Source organism: Grampus griseus (assembly GCF_964374135.1).
Source record: "Grampus griseus genome assembly, chromosome: 9".
NCBI classification, from domain to species: domain Eukaryota; kingdom Metazoa; phylum Chordata; class Mammalia; order Artiodactyla; family Delphinidae; genus Grampus; species Grampus griseus.
In genome coordinates this window covers 95,927,418-95,949,414 of record NC_139003.1, presented here as the reverse complement: position 1 = coordinate 95,949,414, position 21,997 = coordinate 95,927,418, and the positions used below count along the sequence as shown (strand labels likewise).

Sequence of the window (21,997 nt, the reverse complement as noted above, 5' to 3'; positions counted from 1 at the left end):
AGGGACTCCTGAGGAACCCAGGACCCAGCCCTTGACCACACCGGGAAGCAGCCGGGTGGCACGGGGTGGGGTGGGGGCCACGTTCTCAGAGGCACCCAGGGAGCTCATCAGGGAGGATTCCTGGGCACTCTTGCCCGTGCGCTGACTCAGTTGTGCCAGGATGGCGCCCAGGACTCTGTCTAAAAGGGATGCCAGGCTGTGCTCAGCAGTCACGTCCGTGCCACTCCCAGGGCAGGGCCTCGGCCGCGGGGCCAGGAGGGCCGCAGGGGGGCTTGGGGTCCTCGGAGCTGGTTGTGGGAGCTGCTGCCTCCCTGGCTGTGGCCCCTCCAGGCCGCTGGCTCTTCTGCAGCTGGCCCAGCCCGGGCGCAAGGCAGATCTCCCGTTTCTGGGGGGAGCCCCTTGGTGTCGGCCCCAGGGCTGCTGCCACCCCTCGTGCCTGGGCCCACGGACTCTCAAGGCTGAGACTGTTGGAATCACGGTGTGCAGATTCCCGACCTGCCCCCGGGAAAGCCTGGCTCGGAGGCCTAGAGCGGGCCCAGGAATCGGAATCTGAGCCAGCCTGATGGGTGATTCTGAGGTGGGAGTCCACAGGGACCCCAGCCCCCTCTTCACTGGGCTGGGGCGCGTTTGGCAAAAGGGCTGTTGCCCCTCTGCCCGTCCAGGTCCAGGCGCCCGAGGACCCTCTCTCTTGGTGCTCCTGGCTGGTGCCACCGCACCGCCAGCTCTACCCACACCCCTTCCCATGCCAGCTCCCTCCCCTGTGTCCGCTGAGCGCCCATCAAGTGTGGGTCCCCCATTCTGAGTGATTTTCAGGAATCCTCTTACTAGGGAGAAGACCCAGGTGTTCTTGGGTTGGTGTTCGGGGCCAATTCTTCAACAAGAAGCCCCCCTGCCCTGCCTGCATACCCCGTGTGGTTCTGGGTGCGTTCCGAGTGGTCCCTGGAGTCCGCCTAGGGGGTTTATTCTAGAACACAGGGGAGGCAGAGCTGAGACTGTGGGGTTCAGCTGAACATTCTCTGTAGACTCAGGAGGGGCTCTCTGAGGAGTGAGTAGTGGGGGAGACTTTTGGGGAAGGTGAGGGGAGCCCCTTGCTCCGTGGCCTGTGTCTACCCAGCCCCATCTCTGAACAGAAGTGTTCCCAGCCCCTCACCCCCGGGAGAGGAAGCAGGACCACGTTCAGATAGAGGCGGGGTAGGGGCTCTGGGAGGGACTCCCCTTCCTGTCCTGGCTCACTCAGGAAGCAGTTGTGCTCAGGGCGTGGGCAGGGGAGGAGCCTCAGTTTGCCCGTCTGGAAAGTGGAGATGCTGCTACCTTCCTCACAGGGACCCCCCCTGCAAGGACCCTCGAGGGTTCCCCTGGCGAGCCGGGCGTGAGCTGTGAAAGCCCTCCTTTCCGAGGCAGTGTGCTGAGGTTCAGAGCTCAGAGATCTGGATTCGGACCCCACCTTTCCCTCAAAAGCCACAGCAGCCACTGAACTGCTTTGAGGCACAGTCTCCTTGTTTGTGGACTAGACGTGTTTCACAGGTGTGTCAGCCATCCAGGCTTGGCAACTAAGTACCCCCAAACGCAACCAACAAGCGTTGATTCTCTCTGTTTCTGTGGATTCAAGAGCAGTTCAGCTGGGTGATTGGGCCAGCCACCTAATTTGTGGGATCGGTGCAAAATGAAAATGTGGGGACTTTTTTCAAAAATTATTATGAATTTCAAGACAGCAACAGCAGGGCAGGGCCCTCTTGAGCCTGGGGCCTGGGGCAGCTACACAGGTGGCTTGGCCATGAGCTGGCCCTGCCCAGGGCTCCAGAGACAGACAGAGACAGACAGAAAGAAAAAGAGAGACAGAGAGAGGCCAAGACAGAGATTGAGACAGACAGACAGAGACAGACAGACAGAGATGGAGAGGGAAGGAGAACAAGGAACACAGTGCCTTTTCTTCCCCAAATTGTGGTAAAACATACGTAACAATATTTATCAGTTTAACTATTTTTAAGTGTACAGTTCAGTGGCATTAAGTACATTCACAATGTTATGTAACCATCGCCCTCATCTGTACTCAAAACTTTTTCATCACCCCCAGGGGAAACTCTGCATTCATTAAACACTACCCCACCCCCACTGCCCCCAGCACCTGGCACCCACCATTCCACTTTCTGTCTCTATGAATTTGACACCCTGGGAACCTCATCGATATGGGGACCATACAGCATTTGTCTTTTGGGAACGGGCTTATTTCACTGAGCCTAATGTCCTCAAGGGTCATCCGTGTTGTAGCAGGTGTCAGAATTTCCTTCCTTTTTAAGGCTGAATAATATTCCACTGTGTGTATATTCCACATTGTGTTTATCTCTTCATCCATCAATGGAACTTGGCCTGTTAGCTTTCGTGACTAATGCCGCCATGAACATGGGTGTCCAAGTCTCTGCTTTCAGTCCTTTGCGGGTATACCTCGCAGTGGATTCTTGGAGCATATGGTGGTTCTGTGTTTAATTTTTGAAGTTATGATCCAGTCTGGGAGGGGTCAGGCTGTCACCCTGCCTTATTCTGTTTGTTTGGTGGAGGAGCCAAGCTCCCCTCTTAAAGGAGGCCCAGCAGAGGGTGTGAGTGCTTCTCCCCATCAGCACGACGGCAGTGGGGGCTGCTGGTTGGGCTGTAGCATTAGGAGCTGGTACCCGGAGTCAGGCCCCCGGGTAGAAGCTCCCCTCCCAGGGGCTTTAGTTTCTGTTCAGAGACCAGGGGACACCTGGGCAGAGGAGACAGGTGTGGGCCGGCCTTGGCAGTGTGGGCCCGTCCCGGGAAGCAGGCCCGGGCGTCTGGGGACGGGCATGACCCGCAAGGGCCCTGCTGTGGGCCATGCCCTCCACAGACACGTCTGCGCTGTACTCGACTGTCCATGAGGTTGGCTCCCTCCACCCGGGGCCTCAGGAATCCCCTCGTCAGCGCATGTTTACGGACACCTACCCCGTGCCAACGGGAGACTCGGCCGAGGGCAAGGCTACCTCCACCCTCACCTCACTGGTGGGCTGTAGCCACCTCAAGAGGTTGCTGCTCAGCACGTGAGGGTGTCCCAGACTTCCCACGCTGCCCCCAGGGACTGTGGGTGACAGAGATTAAGCAGTGCCCGTGGCAGGCAGAATCTTCCACAGCCTTGTTAGAATGGGTCCCATCGGGCAGTGAGCAGAGCCCGTCAGCCTTGACTCAGAAGGCAGCCCCCAGCCTACCTCCAGCCTCCCTTCAGCCTCCCTCAGCCTCCCTCAGCCTCCTTCCAGCCTCCCCTCAGCCTCCCTCAGCCTCTCTCCAGCCTTCCCTCAGCCTCCTTCCAGTCTCCCCTCAGCCTCCTTCCAGCCTCCCTCAGCCTCTCTCCAGCCTCCCCTCAGCCTCCCTCAGCCTCCTTCCAGCCTCCCTCAGCCTCTCTCCAGCCTCCGCTCAGCCTCCCTCAGCCTCCCCTCAGCCTCCCTCAGCCTCCCTCAGCCTCCCCTCAGCCTCCCTCAGCCTCCTTCCAGCCTCCCCTCAGCCTCCCTCAGCCTCTCTCCAGCCTTCCCTCAGCCTCCTTCCAGTCTCCCCTCAGCCTCCTTCCAGCCTCCCTCAGCCTCTCTCCAGCCTCCCCTCAGCCTCCCTCAGCCTCCTTCCAGCCTCCCTCAGCCTCTCTCCAGCCTCCGCTCAGCCTCCCTCAGCCTCCCCTCAGCCTCCCTCAGCCTCCCTCAGCCTCCCCTCAGCCTCCCTCAGCCTCCTTCCAGCCTCCCCTCAGCCTCCCTTTAGCCTCTCTCTGGCTTCCCCCCAGCTTCCCCTTAGCCCCCCGTCAGCCTCCTCTCTGCACGCTGACCCTTTCTCTCCTGGGCCCGGCTCATTGGTGGCAAATTCCCACCTCCTGGTTTCTGGGGCTGGAACTGCCTTCCCTTGCAGGATGGTCCAGCCAGGAGCTGGGCGGGTGGGCACCACGGGGGACAATGGCCCTGCAAGGACTTCCTGCTGAGATGAGGAGGCCAGTGCAGGAGGGGAAGGTGAAAGGTTTCCAGTCTCCAAACGCTCAGGGCCCATGCTGTCACTCCTCAGCTCTTCCTTCCCAAAGCCCATCATATGATAGGTCGCAGGGCCCTGCCCTCCCTCACAGCACAAGGGACCAGGGAGGGGTTCAGGGACAGCTTTGGAAGCAGAAGGACCCCCCACCGAGAGGCCCCTGGCCTGGGACTTGGGGTCCTGTCCCTGGAGGAGCTGCGGCCCCAGCAGCAGGAGGCGCATCCTTGGGCTCCCCCGACCCCCTCGTCCCCGTGACCCAGTGCTCCCAGGCCAGACTCTTTCAGGTATTACTGGGACTTTATCTGCCGCCTCTGTATGCCACCCGCAGTGTTATTTACTTACTGTTATTTAAGTAAAATAGATTCTATGACAATTCCTTTCCTGACTTAGTACTGCCTGTGAAATCACAGGTCTGATGTGCTAGGTAGGTTTTCTTCTAAACCATTAAAGTAACGCATAACTATTTTTTAAATGTTAAAACTGTTTAACTAAAAAAAGTGTCTATGCCCACGTGGCCTTGACTCCCATGCAGAACCCCCAGTGTCTCCCAGGGCGAGGCCCAGGGCCCTGCCAGCAGGACCTGGGAACCTGAGCCCCTCTCACCCGCTCGGGGGGCGGGGCCTGCGGGCAGGGTGGCCTCCACCAGGAGGAAGGCCCAGCAGCACCCCAGACTTATGGACCCCTGAGGCTCCCCTGGGGAAGGGGGATTCCCCTGCATGGGAGGAGAGAAAGGCCCCACGGTGGGGGGGGGGGGGTTCCTCTGGGTCGCTGTCTGCAGGGCTGGCGGGGTGGTGGAGGGTGGACCTCTCCCCTCCATGCCGCCCCTCCACCCCAGGCCTTTCTTTGCTTGGAGTTCCAGGGGAGGCTGCTCGGAGGGGCCGATGTGCTGGGCCCCCCGCAGAAAGGAGTCAGCAGGGGGAGGGCTTTTGGTCCCTCAGGGATTTTGCAAGAGGGGCCTCGAGGAGGTCGCAGTGAGCCGGGGGTCTGCTGTGTGTTAGGGAGTTGCAGACCCGCCCGGATGGAGTCGGGGTCCGGGCGCACCTGGGTGGGGTGAGGCTGGACGCCGGGCCCTTGAGCAGAGATCACAGTGAGCGATGGGAGGGGGGGATGGTGAGAGAAGCAGATGTGTGAGCCGAGGCGCCCCTGGAGCCACCCATGCCCCTTCTCCTTGGCGACCAGATGCCCTGACTGCTTGCGTCAGGGGCCTGCCCCCCGGGCGCCAGGCCGTGGCCGAGGTCACATTGGGGTTCCTGGTGTGAGGACGCTGCTGGCGGGGCCCTTGGGAAGCCCGGAGCTGGGAGAGGGGGGATGCTGGCCGCGAAGCTGGGAGCTAGGGCAGCTTCGAGGGCGTGAGTGAGGGGCTGTGGGCCCCGGGAGAAGCTCTGCTCTTCACCCTTTTGGTGCTGGTGGCCCCATCCCTCGTGGTGGTGGGGAGTGAGGCCTAAGGAGCTGAGGGGCGGAGCGGGCCGAGGCTGGTGGAGCAGCAGCTCTGTGGGGGCTCCGAGCCCCCGTCCACACTACTGCTTTGGCCTTGTGTGAGCTGTGTGACCCTCAGCCAGTAACTTACCCTCTCTGTGCACCTGTAACTTCTCGGGATGAGCACACTGCGGGCTCCTGACACAGGAGGCAGCATCCGTCACGTGGGGGGCAGTGTCCAAATGAGCCGTTCCTAGAAATACCTGCTGTTGAGTGCCGGGCGCGTCTTCACCTCGAGGAAAAGGAGGCACTGGGCTTGTGTTCTTTGTGCTGACATCCACTTCGCTGTTCACTCATTCATTCATTCCCTCATTCATTCATTCATCAACTCCTAACCAGCACGGCTCTGGCCGGGCCCTTGTTCCAGGCTCAGGGAGTGAAGAAAACGCACTAAAGCAGAGAGCGCGTGCGTGGCCTGGCACCATCCTACCGACCATGCCGCTTCTGGAATGGGAGCTCAGGGTCTGACCTTTGGAAGTGATGCCGCACGGGGCCCTGGGCAGGTGGTCCTCCGCCCGGGGGTCCCTGCCTCCTCAGCCTGGCCCGAGAGGCTGGCAATGGCGCCCTCCGCACTCCTCTCCCATGAAGCCCCTGGACGGCTCCTTTCCAGACCTGGTGGTGTGGGCCTTCGTCCCTGCACCGCTAGCCCTATCCCTGCTGCGTCTGGGAGCAGGGGACCCGGCGGGGGCTGAGAAGGGTCAGGGTCTCCCTCCGGCAGAGGAAAGGAAAGGCAAGACCACACCCCTGAGGCCCTTGGATACTGGCCTGGGGCCGGCCGGCCTGCAGGGCCCACGCTCACCCCTCGGGCTCTGCCTGCAGCATCCCCCGGGCCCTGCCCAGCCCGGGCTGTGGGAAGCCCCAGGCCTCGGCCCTCCTCCTTGGAGCGCTTGTGCTACTGGCCATGGGACTGGACGGGTCGGAGGCGGGCTGGGAGGCGTGGGTAGGCCCCGGGCTGCTTCCCACGCTCACGGCCTCTCCCATCCCCACAGTGCGTCTCCACGACAGCATCTCTGAGGAAGGCTTCCACTACCTGGTCTTCGATCTGTAAGTGCCGGAGCCTAGGGACTTGTGCTCTCATCTGCTCCCAGCATTGGGCCGGGCTGGGACCCTTGGTCTCCCCAGCCCCTGCGGGCAGTCCTCCGCCTCCCGGGTAGCCTCGCCCCCAGCCGCGTGGGCCAGCCTCCCTCGGCTCTGCTCTTAGCCTGTTGGCTTTGCGCTGGCTGGCGCACGGAGTCCCAGGGGGATGGGGCTGCCCGGCTGGTCCCCTCCCCCACACAGAAGGGCCTCCTGGAGGCTGGGGCGGAGGGGAGGGAGGGAGGGGAGGACCCCCGGAGGAACGGGCCCTCGGTCTACCTTCCCCTTCCTTCCCCTGGCTGGGGCCCACCGGCTGGCGTGAGCATTTGCGTGTGTGCATGTGTGTGCAAGAGTGCCTCTGGGTTTATGATTGCGTGGATGCATTTGTGTATGTTGATGAATGGGCACGTGTGTGTGTGATTTGTGGGGGCGTGTACGTGTGTACACATGTGCACGTGATTTGTGGAAGGGTGTGCACAAGAGTGCCTGTGTGTTATGAGTGCATGTGTGCGTGTGTGTTTATGAGCGTGCATGTGTGTTTCAGTGTGTGCACGTATGTGTGATTACATGAACACGTGTGTGGTTTATGTGTGTGTGAGAACATGTGTATGAGTTGGGGTGTGGACATGCACATGTGTGTGTGCATGTCCATGGGTGCATGTGTGCACACACATGTGGCTTGTGGGTGTGCATGTGCACCCACATGTGCGTGTCTGTGTACACGCGCATGTGATTTATGGGGTGTGCGCATGCATGTGTGTACACATGTACACATGTGACTTGTGGGAGTGGATACACATGGGTATGTGTGTGCATGTGTGTGCACGCATGCATGCGTGTGTGGCGCTAAGTGAGAGCGTCTGGGGCCTCTGCTGCCTCTCACTTCCTGCTGGATTTAGAAGCGGTGATCTCATCCCCTCACTTCCCAACAGCTCCGGCTGAGTGCTGCTATATTTAGCTGTCCGTGAGTCAGCACAGCTCGGGACCCTGGGGTGGGCAGGGGCTGTAGCTTTGGGGTGGCTCTGTGTGGCCTCCACGAAGCCCAGCCTGGGGTCTGTGGCCATGGGGGCAGGGCGTGTCTCCATGGGAGAGCTTCCCATCTCTCTCAAACGACAGATGCCTCGGCCGTGGGGGCGTGGAGGCCTGAACCCCTGGCCCACGCGGGGTCCTTTGGCCAGGAGAGGCCTGCAGGGGCTGGGCCACCTCTCGGTCCCCCTGTGTCCCACAAGACACCACTTCAAGTCACCAGCCGGGTGACCAGGGCCGACCTGTGACACAGCTGCCGCTGCTGGGCGGAGGCTGTGCCCTGAAACGTCTGTCGCCTGGCCCCTGTGGAGGTGGCAAGCTTGCTGTCACCCCCGTGGGCCCCCAGACCCACCCAGTTCCACCAGCCTCTTTTCCAGGAAATACAGAGGCCCCCGGGCTGGAGGGTGGCCATGTACGGGCCCCTGGTGGCCGACAGGTGGGTGGGTATGTGTGATTCAGGAGTGGACAAGATGGGAGAGAATGGTGTGCGCGTGCGTGTGTGTGTACGTGTGTGCACACTCGTGCATGTGAGTGCGTGCACGTGTGTGAGAGGGTCTTGAATCTGCTGCTCCACACAACAGGCAGGTGTGGGGAGAGGCTCTGAGCAGGGCTGGAGAGAGGAAACTGGCTGGTGTTTTTGGAGAGGGTGACGAGGAGGGGGGACCTGGGCCTTGCACATCCTCCCCCCAAACCTCTGTGGCCCCCAGGCCTGTTGAAACTCCCACTCTGCAGCATCCAGGACAGCCCTAGGCCTCAGGCAGCTGTTTGGGGGGGCAGGGAAGGCCTGCGCGGGGGGCTGCTGAGGGAGGGGTAGGACTGGAGGCGTGGAGATGCCCCCCACCCTGCGCACAGCCCTCCTGTGCCACTCTGCATCCCCTCTGCCACTCTGTAGCCCCAGAATTGGGGAGACGTTTCTGGCCTGGGTTGGCCTCACCTTCAGGAAGCCCCAGGCCCTTTGGCAGTTTGGGGGCTCTGTGGATTTGGAGATTGACAGGTTTCCCCACTCCCCATGCCTCAGAATGTCACTTGGCTTTGGGGACCAGGCCTGGGAACAGAGGAGAGGGCTCTCCCAGGGGCTGTGGCTGCAGCCCAGAACTAGCCATGCTGTCTGGCTGGAGCCTGAGGAAAGGGAGAACACTGGCCTCCAGACCAGGCCCTTCCCGGCCAGCTCGAGACGCCAGCCCCCTGCAGCCAACTGCCTGACCTACAGCTCTGGACCACAAGGCCCCAGATGCACAGACTGAAGCCTCCTGTGGATGCGAGGACCCAGAGGGCCTGTCCCCGGCCCCAGGTGGAGCCTCCTGCGGGGGCTCCCTGTGCCCCTGCTACAGCCCCGAGCAATACCTGTGGCCTTTCCACCTCCGCCCTATGCTTGGACTCAGGGTCTGCAGAGCCTGACCTGTGAGCTGTGTGTGCAGAGAGAGAGGCAGTGAGTCCCACTCCCTTGGGCTGGACGTAGAACCTCATCCTCCCGCTTCACACACACACGTGTGCACACAGACGCATGAGGCTCTGCTCCCTTGGGCGGTCACCTGCTCTGAGCCTGAACCTCCGCGGGTGGCAGAGGGGGACCCTAAAAGCTCCCCCAAGTCCCAGGCTCGTTGGGAGCCTGACAGGATCTGAGGGCCAGCATCTAGCCTCGAGTGGGAGCACGCCAACACCCAGTGCATCCTCGTTTTTGTGTTTCTCTAACACTAAGAGGGAGCCCACCCACGCCGGGGCCACTGTCCAGCAGGGCCCATGCCCGTGGTCGCTGAGTGCTGGGCACAAAATGGAGCCAACCCAAGCCCCAACTTCGAGAACTAATGGGAACTGAGATGCAAATGGAGAGATCACAGTGCATGAGGCCAGCGCAGCTGCAGGTGGAGAGAGGGTGTGGCTGCGGAGGGAGTGTCCCTCGGTGTCCCCACAGGACACAGGAGGGAGACTCTGGACCACACAGGGGTACAAAAGCCCTAGATGGAGACTTCCGGTGGACTCAGGGCTTGCCGGGTGGAGTGAAGGGCTTGGGCGGACCCAGGGGTGGCTCCTCCCTGCTCCCCGTGCATCCATCCCTCAGCCCTACTTTTCACCTTGCTGTCCACGCCCACATTTCCCAGCCCAGGGGATCTAGTCATTCTGGCAAGCGACACATGGCAAGAGAGTGTGTGGACAGAGGTCCCACTCTCCTTCTGGAAGTGGGGCTTTGAACACGTCGTGCCCTCGCCCACCAGGGAGGCCAGCTCCAGGCACCGTCTCTTCTGCCGCTGTGCCCTGTGTGTGGGCCGCATCCCTGGCCTCGGGGGGTTTGACAAGGGAGAACCGGAATTAGTCACAGGGCCTGGGTAAGTGAAGAGGCCTGGCTCAGACTCCGGGGCTGCCTGAGCGCAAACTCTGGGAAAGTCCCTGAGATCATCGAGGCTCAGTTTTCTGAGCTTAAGAGTGCCAGTGTCATGGAGGGGCCGTGAAGGCTAAAATGTGAAGTACCGCCCTATGTGAGTAAGCGTTCGGTAAGCTGTCAGTCCCGGGTGACGCTGGAGACGGGGCGGAGGCGGTGGTGGTGAGGACGGTGGGACTGATGGCTGTGGAGGTGAAGACGCCGGTGCTGCCGGCGGTGGTGACGAGCAGGTGGCGATGGAGGTGACAGGGCGACCTCTGTGTGCTTTTCCCACAGGGTCACTGGTGGGGAGCTCTTTGAGGACATCGTGGCGAGAGAGTACTACAGTGAGGCAGACGCCAGGTGGGTGCAGAGCCCTCACACCATCCTGGCCCCTCTTCTCCTGCCCGGCCTTCCCTCTCTAAGCCTGGCTCCTGCCCCTCTGGCACACATCTGCTCTCGTGAACGTTGTCCCTGACATGGCCCAGGCCGACGGTCCACTGGGCAGAAGTGTCAGGTGGCCCGCCTGGCGGACGCCTGCCCCGTCTCCCCTGGGGTAGGTGGGAACTGGCCCACAGAGGGGCTCTCCTTGGGGTAGCTGGTGGGGGGAGAGCAGACAGAGCATGGCGGTGGGCATCCTCCTGCCCTTCCCTTGGACTTGGTCAGCCCTCATGGTGGTCGAAGGGGACCGACCTTCTCAGAGATACCATCTGCAGTGCAGCTGCTGGGAGATAGCAGGGCCCTTCCCCCCAGAAGGGCAGGCCCCCCGTGACCTGCTCTGGCCCGTGCTGTGGGCCAGATGCCACCCCGAGCCGTGACAGGTGTGTCACTCCTGACAGCGCATCTCAGCTTGGAGATGGCTGCGGGCCACCAATCCCGGCCTGCCCAGCCCGGCCCGCCCAGCTCCCAAGGACACACGCGTTTAAAAGAAAAAGAAAAGAGGCCGACAGTGGCCCTCTCTAGGCGGCGGAGTTACGGATGCTTTTAAATTTTTTAATCTTCTTCGTCTATTTTAAAATTTTTCTTTAACGAATATGTATTCCTTTTCTAATCAAGAAAATGAACGTTATTTTAACAAGTAGCTTTTTGTGACTTGCTTCTGCACCCCCAGGCAACCTTGCCCGTCGGTGACAGCCTGGGTCCCCGTGAGAATATGTGAGTGGGTCCCTGGTGTCACCCGGGCACCCACAGAGCTGGGCGGCAGGAGGCTGGGGGCCTGGCGGGCGCTGGCGTGGGGTGCTGGAGCCGGGGTGAGCTGGGGTGTCAGGGCACTGGCTGCTTTTCTGAGGCTCCTTGAGGAAGGGCTTTCATTTTGCACAGCAGCCTGGGAGCGACCCGTTCCCTCCGAGAGCAGGAAGACTCCATTTTTATTTCCTACTTAGAAAGTAGAACAGAGGCACCTCCTGCTGCTCTGGGATGCTTGGGCGAGAATGTCCCAAGTATGCGTGCCTGCCTGCTGGGTGGAGCCAGAGCCCCAGACCCGGGGTCCTGACATCTGTCAGGGCAGGACAGGAGAGGAGGTCCCCAGCGGCTGCCCCCAGGTCGGGCCCCAGGGCCCGCAGCCAGGGCAGCGCTGGGGCCGGGAGGGCTGCCTTCCAGCGGTACCGGGGCGCCTCGGGGGGCGCTTGCCTTCACCGTCCTCGTCCCACCCCCGCCTGGAGCGTCCTGCCAGGGCTCCTCGGTTCTCAGCACCCACCGCTGGGCACGGCCCAGGGCCTGGCAGCCTCCTGCGCTCTGTGGTTGGTGGTCTCGCTGGAGGGGGACGTGGCCCACAGCAGAGCCCCGCTCTTGGCTGGGAGCCCCCAGTGCCCGCCTCTTCCCCATATGCCCGACGGCCACACTCCCTCCCCTGCCACGTCCCCCACGCGTGCCCCGTCCCCCCGACACCTGTGTCCTCGGAGCTCCTCCCTTGCCCACTCTCACCTGCCTCCAACCTCGTCTTCTCCGATGACCGCTTCTGCCCCCGCCCCCGCTCCCGAATTCTGCGGCTCCCTCCTGCCTGCCCGGATGGCCGGCATCCTGACCTTCCTGCCTGGGCCTCCCTTGTGGAGACTTTCCTGGCGTTTGGGGCCCCACCCACAAATGCCTAGTTTCCTCTCACAGTCTCCACCTTGCTCATAGCCAGACTACCAGGGGGGCGAGAGGGAGCGAGGGATACTCTCGGGGATCCCTTCCAGCTGGCCTCACTCGTTAAACCCGCACCTCAGGCTGCCCCTTCTCCCGGGAGTCCTGGACCCTGGAAGCGTACTTTTGACCTTTCTGTCGGTGCTTAGCCTTCGGGCAGGACGGCCTGAGAGAGTGACGTGGATGCCCACGTGGGTGGGTCTCCCACGGGCATCGTCAGGAACTGTGGCAGATGGGGTGAAGGCTTTCTCCCGCCCTGGGAGGGTGTTCCCCCAGGACCCCCAGTGAAAGGGGCCTGGGCTCTGCTGAGGCTGGAGCCCTAGACGCCCAGCCGTGGTGGTGGGCACCTTCCCGGCCAGCGTGCAGGCCTGGCCCCCGCCAAATGCGTCAGCCACCCTTCCGGTGGCCTGCCCGGGGCCGTGCTGCTCAAAGCTGAGCGAGTGATGAATTTCCAACGTGTCACGTCTCTAGAGGAAGAGGAAGCAGGGCAGGAGTTGCTTTTCTGAACCTTTTTCTAACCGAGAAGGCTGGAGATTCCTCTGAGGAAGAAGTGGGATCTTTATTTTGGAGTTTGTGGGGAAAAGGAGGGGTCTTTTTCAAACCTGGGGAAGCAAAAAGTTCAAAATATTTAGAGCCCATTTTTAAAAACCCTGAAAAGCAATATGGCTCATGAGGGATGCTTATGGGGGCCCGTGAGAAGGCTGGCTGTCCCAGGGAGGGGGCGAGGGGGGAGGGGAGGAGGGGGAGGGGCACATCTGAGGTGACAGCAGAGCCCAGAACCATGAGAATAACGTCCAGGACCGGCCAGCGTCTGGAATGCCGCTTGGGAACAATTCTGACCACAAAAGTGACTTTCTGAGTTCAGAATATGAAAAAAGGCCCCACGAGGAAGACGGTATGATGTAAATGACAGGCAGAAGGGAGGCAGGACCTCATGACTGGCCAGGCGGCCTCATGTCCTCCAAGGCCGTGGTCTCAGTCGGGAGACCAGGGCGAGAGCAGGATGACGAGGGCCCCGGGAGCGGCCCCCCAGAGGTCCCTGGAGGGTGGGCTAGCTGGAATGGGCCGCTCTCCAGGCAGGTGGTGTCCACCTGCAGGCCGCAGAGGCCACTGCCACGTCGGTCCCAGAGATGCTGTGAAGAATAGGCCCGGGAGACAGGCGAGCAGCGTTGCCGCACTGGCTGTGGGGAGGGGGTGAGCAGACCTGCACCGTTTTCTCTTGGGGAACGTGGTTTGCTTGGCTAGCTCATTTGTGAGTACTGGGGGCTAAGCCAGCACATCTCTCCATCAGGGCGGCCACGAAGTGACCTGAGCAGGGCCTGCGGGCTGGGCGGACAGGGGCTGCATCAGAGCTATAGGGCTGGATTTCAGCCAACGGGCTGAGGTCTGTGATGCTCGGGGAGACATGCTGGCTCAGCAGGAGCAGTCACCCCATCTCTGGCGCTGGTTTGGGGCCCTGCACCCCCAAGAGGAGACGCGGGGGAGGGCAGAGGGCACAGCCCACCCCCATCTGAGCCGACGTATCAATCGGTGCTGCGGCCGATGGATCCCTGGGTCCGAGAGACGTTTGGGGAACACGTTCCTACAAGGCTGGGCCTGAGGACACAATCGAGAGGAAAGAACCAACATGTCCCTGTGGTCATGGAGGCCACAGTCCGGAGCAGAGACGGACGCTGCCCAGACGCCCACACAAAGCGCAGGGCCGCCGCGTGACTGCAGTGTGGACGACGGGGGTGCCTCACGCTTGCTCGACACGGAGGAGAGTACAGAGAGCGTCCTGGGGTTGAGAGCGGGGCAAGCTCACAGGGTGGAGGAAGAAGAGGGGCTCGACCCAAAGCTGAAGACTCGCAGGGCTCTCGGCAGGCCTGAGCTTGGGGCCGGACCGTTCCAGGGCTTTCGGGGAGTGGCCAGGGGCCAAGGAGATGCCGGCCCGTGGGCTGTGAGGGCTGCTGATGCGCTGGAGGGAGGGGCGGGGTACCACGGGGATGGCAGGGCACACGGCACACGGCTGGGACGGGTGTTCCCCGGGGCAGAACCACGGTCCGGCTGCAGCGGCACAGGCGGGGGCTGGTCTGCCCCAGGGTCCCCGAGGCCCTGTATGGGGTCGGGTGCTGCAGCGTGTGGGTGATCCAGGGACTCGAGGCTGAGCTCCGGGAGGATGCATTGGTGCCCCCAGCATGCCTCCCCAGGGCTCTGGGTTTGCCAGGGAGCCGCAGATTCCCGGGGACTGGGAAAGCCAGAGTCCCCTGCCCTGGGCCCTGGCTCAGTGGCCTCAGCTACAAGTGCTGGGCCTTTATCTGGCCTCTGTCTCCACCCAGCAGCCTGTCCTGACCTCAAAAGAGCTTCCCCGACCTCATGGCTGAGCTCTGCCCATGAGAAGGGAAGCCCCTGAGTGGGTCAGCCTGGGCGACAGGAGGGGTGCTGAGCCCGTGTCAGCAGTCACGGGAGGGCTGGTGGTGGCTGGGTGTGGAGCTGGGGATGCAAGGATGGGCGTGAGGACCACAAAGGATTGTTCCTGGCAGATGAGGACGTTGTGGGAGGGGCAGGAGTGGGGACGGAGGCACTGGGAGCAGGTCGGGCAGGAGAGCTTAGGGCGTGGGGCGGGGATGGGCTTTCCAGCCCCTAGAGGCACCTAAGGGCAGGGGGTGCTGGGGGACTGTTGCCCACAGGTTTGGGCCCGGCTCCTCTTGACCCCTGCAAACCTCAGGAATCCATCATCAGGATTCTGAGGTCTAGGTTTCCGCAGGGGGGAACTCAGGTTTACTTTTCTATGCAGCAGGTGGGCTCCAGATGTGGCCATAGGTATTTGAGGAAGAGGCCTGGTCCCCTGTCCCTTCTCTGAGTTTGCTGTTAGGAAAACGAAGCCCACCCCTCCAGCTGACCTTCAGTCACCCCACAGGGCCCAGCCATGGCAGGAAGGGTCCTGAGGGAGTCTGCCTGTGCATCCCTCGTCCCCACCCAGAGGGGCTGTGGCTGAGACCCCAGGGGGTGAGCTCCAGGGAGCCTGTGGCCCTCCTGTCCCCCGTGGCTGGTAACGCTGCAGGGCTGCTATGGGAGCCCAGGGTCTGTGCCTGGCTTTGGGGACAGCTGGAAACTTTCCAGTCCCCTGGGGCCACCTGGGGGAGGCAGGCTCAGGCCACAGGGGCTGGGGGCATCTAGGTCTGATGTTCAGGGCACGTTGCTGAAGCACCGGTGTTGGAGGCGCCTGAGGAGAGCTGGGTCTCTCCCTCCAGCCAGCAATACCCTGGAGGGCTCGGGACTTCTCCCGGCTCTGGAAGGAAGCCCCTGGCTTGGGGCCCTGGGCCGTGCCAGGCTGCCTCTTCGCCAGGAGCGCATCCGGGACCCCAGGGCTGCTAAGAGCTGAGCTGTCTAGCACGGCAGCCAGCAGCCAGTGTGGATGTTCAAGTTTATTCAAATGAAATGACTCCTGCCCCAGCACATGAGTGACTGGAGGCTGCAGCATTAGCGCTACCCCAGAACAGAGGGGGGCCCTAGTGGCCAGGGCGTCACCCCACACTGCGGCACCCCACTCTCGCCCTCTCACCTCTGCCCTTTCCTGCCCGGGTTCCCCCATCTCCAGCCTGCCTTGCAGGGTGTGGGCTCAGGCCGGGCCTCCCTCCTGCAGGGCGCCCAGCTCAGGTCCAGGCTTGGCCAGCATGAGCCTGGGGAGGAGGGCCCTGGGGCCAGGCGTGTCTCCTCTGAGCAGCACTTCCAAGGGCCTGGCCCGAGGGGAAGGCAGGGTGGGGTCGCAGGGGGCCTGGCCGGCCCTTGTGCTGACCTTTGGGGGTGAGGAAGGCTCCTCAGAGGTCCCCTCCTGGCCAGTGTCTCCTCTCCCATGTGGCAGGCCGCACCTTGATTCCCTGCTTCCCCGCGGCCCCCTGCCAGGCTGGGGACCCCCCCCCAGTGCCACACAGCACCCTGCTCCTGCGCCCCCGCCCACTCTTCGGGGGCCACCCGCACTAACGCGCCTGCTGTTTGCTTCAGTCACTGCATCCAGCAGATCCTGGAGGCGGTTCTCCATTGCCACCAAATGGGGGTCGTCCACAGGGACCTCAAGGTGAGTCCCCCACCGCGCTCTGTGCCAGGTGTTCGTTGTCTGTAACTGCATGTTGCGTTTACCAGGAGGCTCTGGGCTGGGGCAGTGCAAGCGCCAGGAGACACTGTGTGTGTGGGACGTGTGCACGTGCGTGTGTGTCTGCGTGTGAAAGTGCATGCATGTGAGAGTGTGTGTGCGTGTGCATCAGCACGTGTATGAGCACCTGTGTGTGTGCATGTGTGTTTGTGTGTGAAGGTACGTGCATGCGAGAATGTGGGTCTGTGTGCACACGTGTATGTGTGTGTGCCTGTGTGGGCACAGGTGTATATGTGCTCACATGCACATGTGTGTATATGTGTGTGCACATGCATGTGCGTTCATGCACGTGTGAGAGAATATGTGTATGTGTGCACATCTGTGTGCGTGGTGTCTGTGTGTGTGCACACATGCATGTATTTGCACACGTCCCTCCCAACACCTCTAGGCTCCGGGGCTGAGAGGGGACAGTTGTCAAAAATCAGCCTATTAACACGTGTCCACTCGGGGTCTCGCTTTCTGGGCTCCGGTTGAGATTCGGACCTGGCAGGTGGGACACCTGGCAGGTGATGTGCGTGCAGGTGGGGCTGATGCCTCGGGAGCAGGGGCTGAGGGACCAGCCTGGATGGTCTCTGCAAACTTCCAGCCCTTTCTTCTAGTAGCTCTTGGCTCAGCTCTGGGCAAAGTGACCATAGAGCATTTAAAGCAAGGTTTGTCACCCACAGGGCTCAGTGCGGTGGGAGGGTCTTCAGGAGGACTACACCCCATCCTCCTGCCTCCCTCCCTCCTTTCCCCCTCCCTCCCCCTCCGCCCTCCTCCTCCTCTCAATTTCTCCTCCTTTCTTTGATTTTGGCTTTCTTCAAGTCTGGGTTTGGGTCAGTTTCTTCTGTTGGGGTGTGGGGGGACCCCTGGGCCTGTCATCCCTGCTAAGAGACCTGCTGGTGGCGTTTGAGACCAACTTTCCCATGGGTGCTCGGGCTGAACGGGGTCACGCCCTTCCTCGGGCCACCGAGGGGTGTGTGTCTGTGAGCTAATCTTTGTGGGGCTGCTCTTGGAATGTTGTCCTGCCAGGAGCAGGCCCAGGACCCTCTCCTGTGCCCTTCACGTTCCCGCTCTCTCTCTGCATGTGCCGTGTGGTCCCCTGTCCTTTCACATGCCCACCCAGGCCCGCCGTGTCTGCCTGTCCTGTGGGTCCCCCTCTGTCGCTGTGTCTTGTCTGAATCGGCCTCATTGGGGGCCTCAGGGAGGAGGGGCCGCAGGGGAGTGGGCGCGCATCCCCCCTTGACTGTGGACCCCGTGATGCATAAGTAACTTAGAGGCCAAAGCAGGCAAATGGAGATGGATGCTCCCCCCAGGCCAGGTGTGCCCTGGGGGCAAACAGAATCCTTGCCGAAAAGAGGAAAAGGGGGCAGGAGTCTGCCAGGTGTCGGGGGAGCAGACTGCCCCTCCTCCTCTAGAGAGGCCTCCACCATCATGACTGAGACAGCCCCCCAGAAGCAGTGCTGTGGTGGGTGTCCTCTCAGCCAAGGTGTGGAGGGTGGAGAGAGTGGAGGGGGCTGATGCCATCCCAGGGTGCTGCGAGGGAGCCAGGGTGGAGCCCGGGGCCAGGGCACCACTGCTCGGACCCAGCTGGCTCCCCTGCCTCTCGCCCCGCCCGGCCCCGACCCTTCTTGTCCAGCTCTTCCCAGGGACCAAGTTCACTTAGCTCCTTCTTCCTGGGGAGGAGAGCTGGTTTGTTTCCTCGGGGTGGGGGTATCTGAGCTGTAGAAGTCAGGTCAAGCCCCCAGCTGCAGTCCCTGACCCCTACGATTTCAGACTTCTTTTTTAAATTTAATTTTAAAAAATTGAAATATAGTTGATTTACAATGTTGTGTTTATTTCAGACTTCTTGATGTGGGGTGTGTGGAGAGGTTGGGGTCCCCTTGCCCCACGCACATTTGCAAAATCAAGGTGTTCAGAGGCGGGCTTCCCTGGTGGTCCAGTGGTTAAGATTCCGTGCTTCTAATGCAGGGGGCGCGGGTTCGATCCCTGGTCGGGGAAGTTCCACATGGCGTGCGCTGTGGCCAAAAGAGTTGATGGGACATGCATTAAGAAATAAACTTTAAAAAAGGAAGAAAAGGGGAGTATTAAAAACAAGAAAGACCAATAATCCGAAAAAAAAAAAAAAAAAAAGATGTTCAGAGGCCTCCAGGCCGTGCTGGGCAGACAGGGCTGAGTGTCCCCAGCGCACATCACCTGCAGGGACAGCACCTCGTCCAGCCAGCTGTGTGTGGGCCTGGAAGAACTGGTTTCTGCCGGGTGGGACTGGCATACTTCATCTCTTCCACGTGTGTCGTCCTAACACCCCAGGTGTACAAGCGGGGTTAACTCAGTTCGGTTCGTGGTGTTTGTCTTTCTTGGTAGCACCAAAGTGGCAGTGTGGTCTCAGCGGGCCTTCCCGTCGGTAGGGTGGCCTGGCGAGGGAGCCGAGGGCCCAGAGAGGCATGAGGAAGTCCAGCGGCTTTGAGCTCTGAGCGCTGGCCGCTGGGAGGTGGTGAGGCTGGTGGGATAGGCTGGGATGGGAGGGGCCCAGCGCACAGGGCCCAGCGCACAGGGACCCCCTCGGGCCTTCGGGGCCAAGTGTCCCCAATCAGGGGGCAGCAGCCTCGGCGCTCCAGTGGGACAGGGATGAATGTCCTTCCAGCTTGAGGAAGGGCGCTGCTGCCCGACTCAGGGAGGTCTGCATGGGACCTTTCCCACCTGCGGTCGAGGCAGGCCCCCTCCGGCCAGCATGGGGCCGGTGGGACTTGGTGGACAGACGTCCTGCACTGCCAGGCTCTCGGGGCCCTCGGTTGTTCCTTCTTGCCCTTTGAGGGCTGCCGTCCTGCCAGCAGCGCCTGAGCGCTCCGGCAGGCAGTTGTCTGTGCGGCCAGCCGTGGTGAAGGGAGGGAAGCCCCTCTGCCGGTGGACGTCCCGGGCCCCTGCACAGCCTGCCAGGGCCTGTAGGCTGCGCTCAGTTTTTGGTCCCAGCGCCCTGAGTTCACAAGCTTGCGCTTTGAAAGCCAGCTTCCCTCAGCTCTGGGGCGCCTGTCCCTGCCCCCCGGGGGTGCGGGGCAGGGACAGACTGCGGGGTGCAGGCCCGGCGGGGCCCAGAGCTCTGGGATACGCCCAAGCCAAGGGTGTCAGCTGCGCTGGAGGGACACCCACGTGGTGACAGGTCAGGCCTGTGTGCCCCTGTCTGCAAAGCACTATTTTGTCCCCCTCCCTCCCGTGACACCCCCGGGTGTAAACCACATGCTCTCGGGCTGGTCGCCTTCCCCGCAGCCCGAGAACCTGCTCCTGGCCAGCAAGTGCAAAGGGGCCGCAGTGAAGCTGGCGGACTTCGGCCTGGCTATCGAGGTGCAGGGGGACCAGCAGGCCTGGTTTGGTGAGTAGCCGGCTGGCCGACCGGGGGCCAGGCTGGGGGCGTCAGCTGCCCCCGGGGCCCCTCACACGGCCCTTTCCCCTCCCGCTAGGGTTCGCTGGCACGCCAGGCTACCTGTCCCCAGAGGTGCTGCGCAAGGAGGCGTACGGCAAGCCGGTGGACATCTGGGCGTGCGGTGAGGCTGGTGTGCGGGGCGGGGTAGGGCCGCAGGGCCACTGTGAGGGACCCGCCGCTGGGCTGACTCACAGGGCTACCCCCCGCTAGGAGCGCCCTCTCCACCCAGACTGGAGTCGCTAATGCGATCCTGGCGGTTGCTGAGAAGCCCACCGCCCCAGCACCCGCCCCGCGCTCTGCAGAGCGGTCTGGAGGAGGAGCGGCAGGTGCCCAGGTGGTGGATGGATGCTGGAGGGCTGGAGACCGTGCACACCACCCTGGCGGGGCCTGTCCTCTGCGCGGCGGAGGGGGCCGGCCTCGGGCCTCTCCTGTGAAGTAGGATGAGGGTAGAGCAGAGGTGAAGGAGATGTATATGCCATTCCGCCGTCAGGGTCTCCAAACAGTGACACTTGCTGACGCTGGCTGCGGGGGCCGGGGGGGGTCCCACTGGACCTTGAGGGTCCCAGTGTTCTCATGGGGCTTGCTGGCTTCGGGCAGTGACCCCCACCCTAGCTGATGCTGAGAAACTGGCTGAGGGTCCCCTAGCTGTCAGGCGGCAGAGCTGGGCATATGACCCCCACGCCGGGGGTCACACAGCTGACCCCACGCAGCAGCGCCCCACTGGCTTGTGGCCGCGCTGTGGGCTCTGTGGGCTGGGGCTGAGCCGCTGGGCGCAGGCGGTGAGGGCGGCAGTGCGAGGCCCTGCGCTTGCGGTTCCCCGCAGGGGTGATCCTGTACATCTTGCTGGTGGGCTACCCACCCTTCTGGGACGAGGACCAGCACAAGCTGTACCAGCAGATCAAGGCCGGGGCCTACGACGTGAGTGCCGGGACCACCCCCGACCCTCCCCATCTGGGGGAGGCAGAGGCAGGGAGCGGGGTGACGCCGCCCGTTTCCAGATGAGGCCCCCCCCGGAGAATTCCGTCTTCTGCCTGGGAAGGGGGCTTTAGGCTCCCTTGTGCATGGCTTCCCTTCGTAGTTCCCATCCCCGGAGTGGGACACGGTCACTCCTGAAGCCAAAAACCTCATCAACCAGATGTTGACCATCAACCCTGCCAAGCGCATCACGGCGCACGAGGCGCTGAAGCACCCATGGGTCTGCGTAAGTCGCCCCAGCCTCGGACCACCCCCCGGCGCGTTGACCCTGGCGCGCTCTCCTCGCATCCGGTGGGTCCCCTGGTTTCCCGGGGGCTGCGTGGCCTGTGGCTTTGAGGCTGGTGGGTTTAAAGACCTTAGTCCCTGGGAGACTAAGGAGCTCTGTGGGAAGAGGAGGCCCAGTCCAGGGCGTGAGGGGATAGAGTAGTGAGGTGGGTGAGGGACAGGTAGGGGGGCGGACGGGCCATGAGGGGTGACGGGCTGGGGGGTTAGGCAAGCAGCGGGGACAGGTGGCCTCTGGCTGCAGTGGGCGGCCGGCAGCTCTTGGCACAAGGGCCCTGGGGGTGCTGCTGCCCTGAGCCTTGCTCCGAGCCCCCTCTTCAGAGCCCCGCCTTGGGGACAGAGCTGATGCCCCTCAGGGCTCCTTGCAGCGTGTGACCCCCTCCTCCCTCCCCCCTCCCCACAGCAACGCTCCACTGTGGCCTCCATGATGCACAGGCAGGAGACCGTGGAGTGCCTGAAAAAGTTCAATGCCCGGCGGAAGCTCAAGGTGAGATGCCGACCCCAGTGAGGGCCAGGGTGCCACGCCGGGCACACGTGCTCCCCCACCCAGAGGGGCCGAGGGCCCTGCCCGGGGCTCGGGCAGGCCTGTGGGGGTCCCAGTCACCTAGGATGGGCTGCTCGTCAGCGCCGTCCCAGACTAGCCCCCCCATGGCAACAACACCAGAGGTGCCCAGACGTGAGCCTGGCCCCCAGGTGCACAGCTGGTCCCTCCTCAGCCGCCCACGCCGCCCATGAGGCATTCCTGGGGCTCCCTGGGGGGAAAGGCGCCCTGTGGTCGGTCATACTTTCTGAGTGGGAGAAGGCTGAGAAGCTTCTGACCTGGGGCAGGTTTGGTCAGGAGATCAGCTGAGCTCTGCTGCTTGCGTGGGCAGGGGGAGGGCGGGAGGGAGGGTGGGGGGCCCTGGGCAGGGAGGCCGTTGGGAGCCAGGCCCGCCCTCCCGACAGGCTGCTCTGTGCTGAGAGTGAGTGTCCAGGCCTGGCGGCTGGCGTGCACGTGCCTGTCAGGGAGAGGAGGTGGCGTGGGGAGAGGCAGACCCCCAGCTGCAGCCCCGGGGGGTCTTGACGCCTTTAAGAGCTGGGCTCAGTGGGCAGTTTAGGACCTGGGGTGCGTCCCTGTTTTAATGCTGGACGTGGGTGGCATGTC

The 21,997-nt window shown here is 62.6% G+C and overlaps 1 protein-coding gene across 6 annotated transcripts in view; it reads left to right on the top strand.

Annotated features, from left to right (window-relative positions):
• Positions 1-21,997, top strand: part of CAMK2B (calcium/calmodulin dependent protein kinase II beta) — a 95,022-nt gene that overhangs the window by 52,729 nt on the left and 20,296 nt on the right. For all 6 annotated transcript variants that reach the window (XM_082662159.1, XM_082662156.1, XM_082662158.1 and 3 more), the window contains exons 4-11: positions 6,477-6,531; positions 10,241-10,306; positions 16,052-16,124; positions 19,443-19,545; positions 19,634-19,717; positions 20,420-20,514; positions 20,675-20,797; positions 21,257-21,340. In XM_082662159.1, the coding sequence (XP_082518285.1) occupies positions 6,477-6,531; positions 10,241-10,306; positions 16,052-16,124; positions 19,443-19,545; positions 19,634-19,717; positions 20,420-20,514; positions 20,675-20,797; positions 21,257-21,340 (683 nt within the window). The remainder of the gene's footprint in view (positions 1-6,476; positions 6,532-10,240; positions 10,307-16,051; positions 16,125-19,442; positions 19,546-19,633; positions 19,718-20,419; positions 20,515-20,674; positions 20,798-21,256; positions 21,341-21,997) is intronic.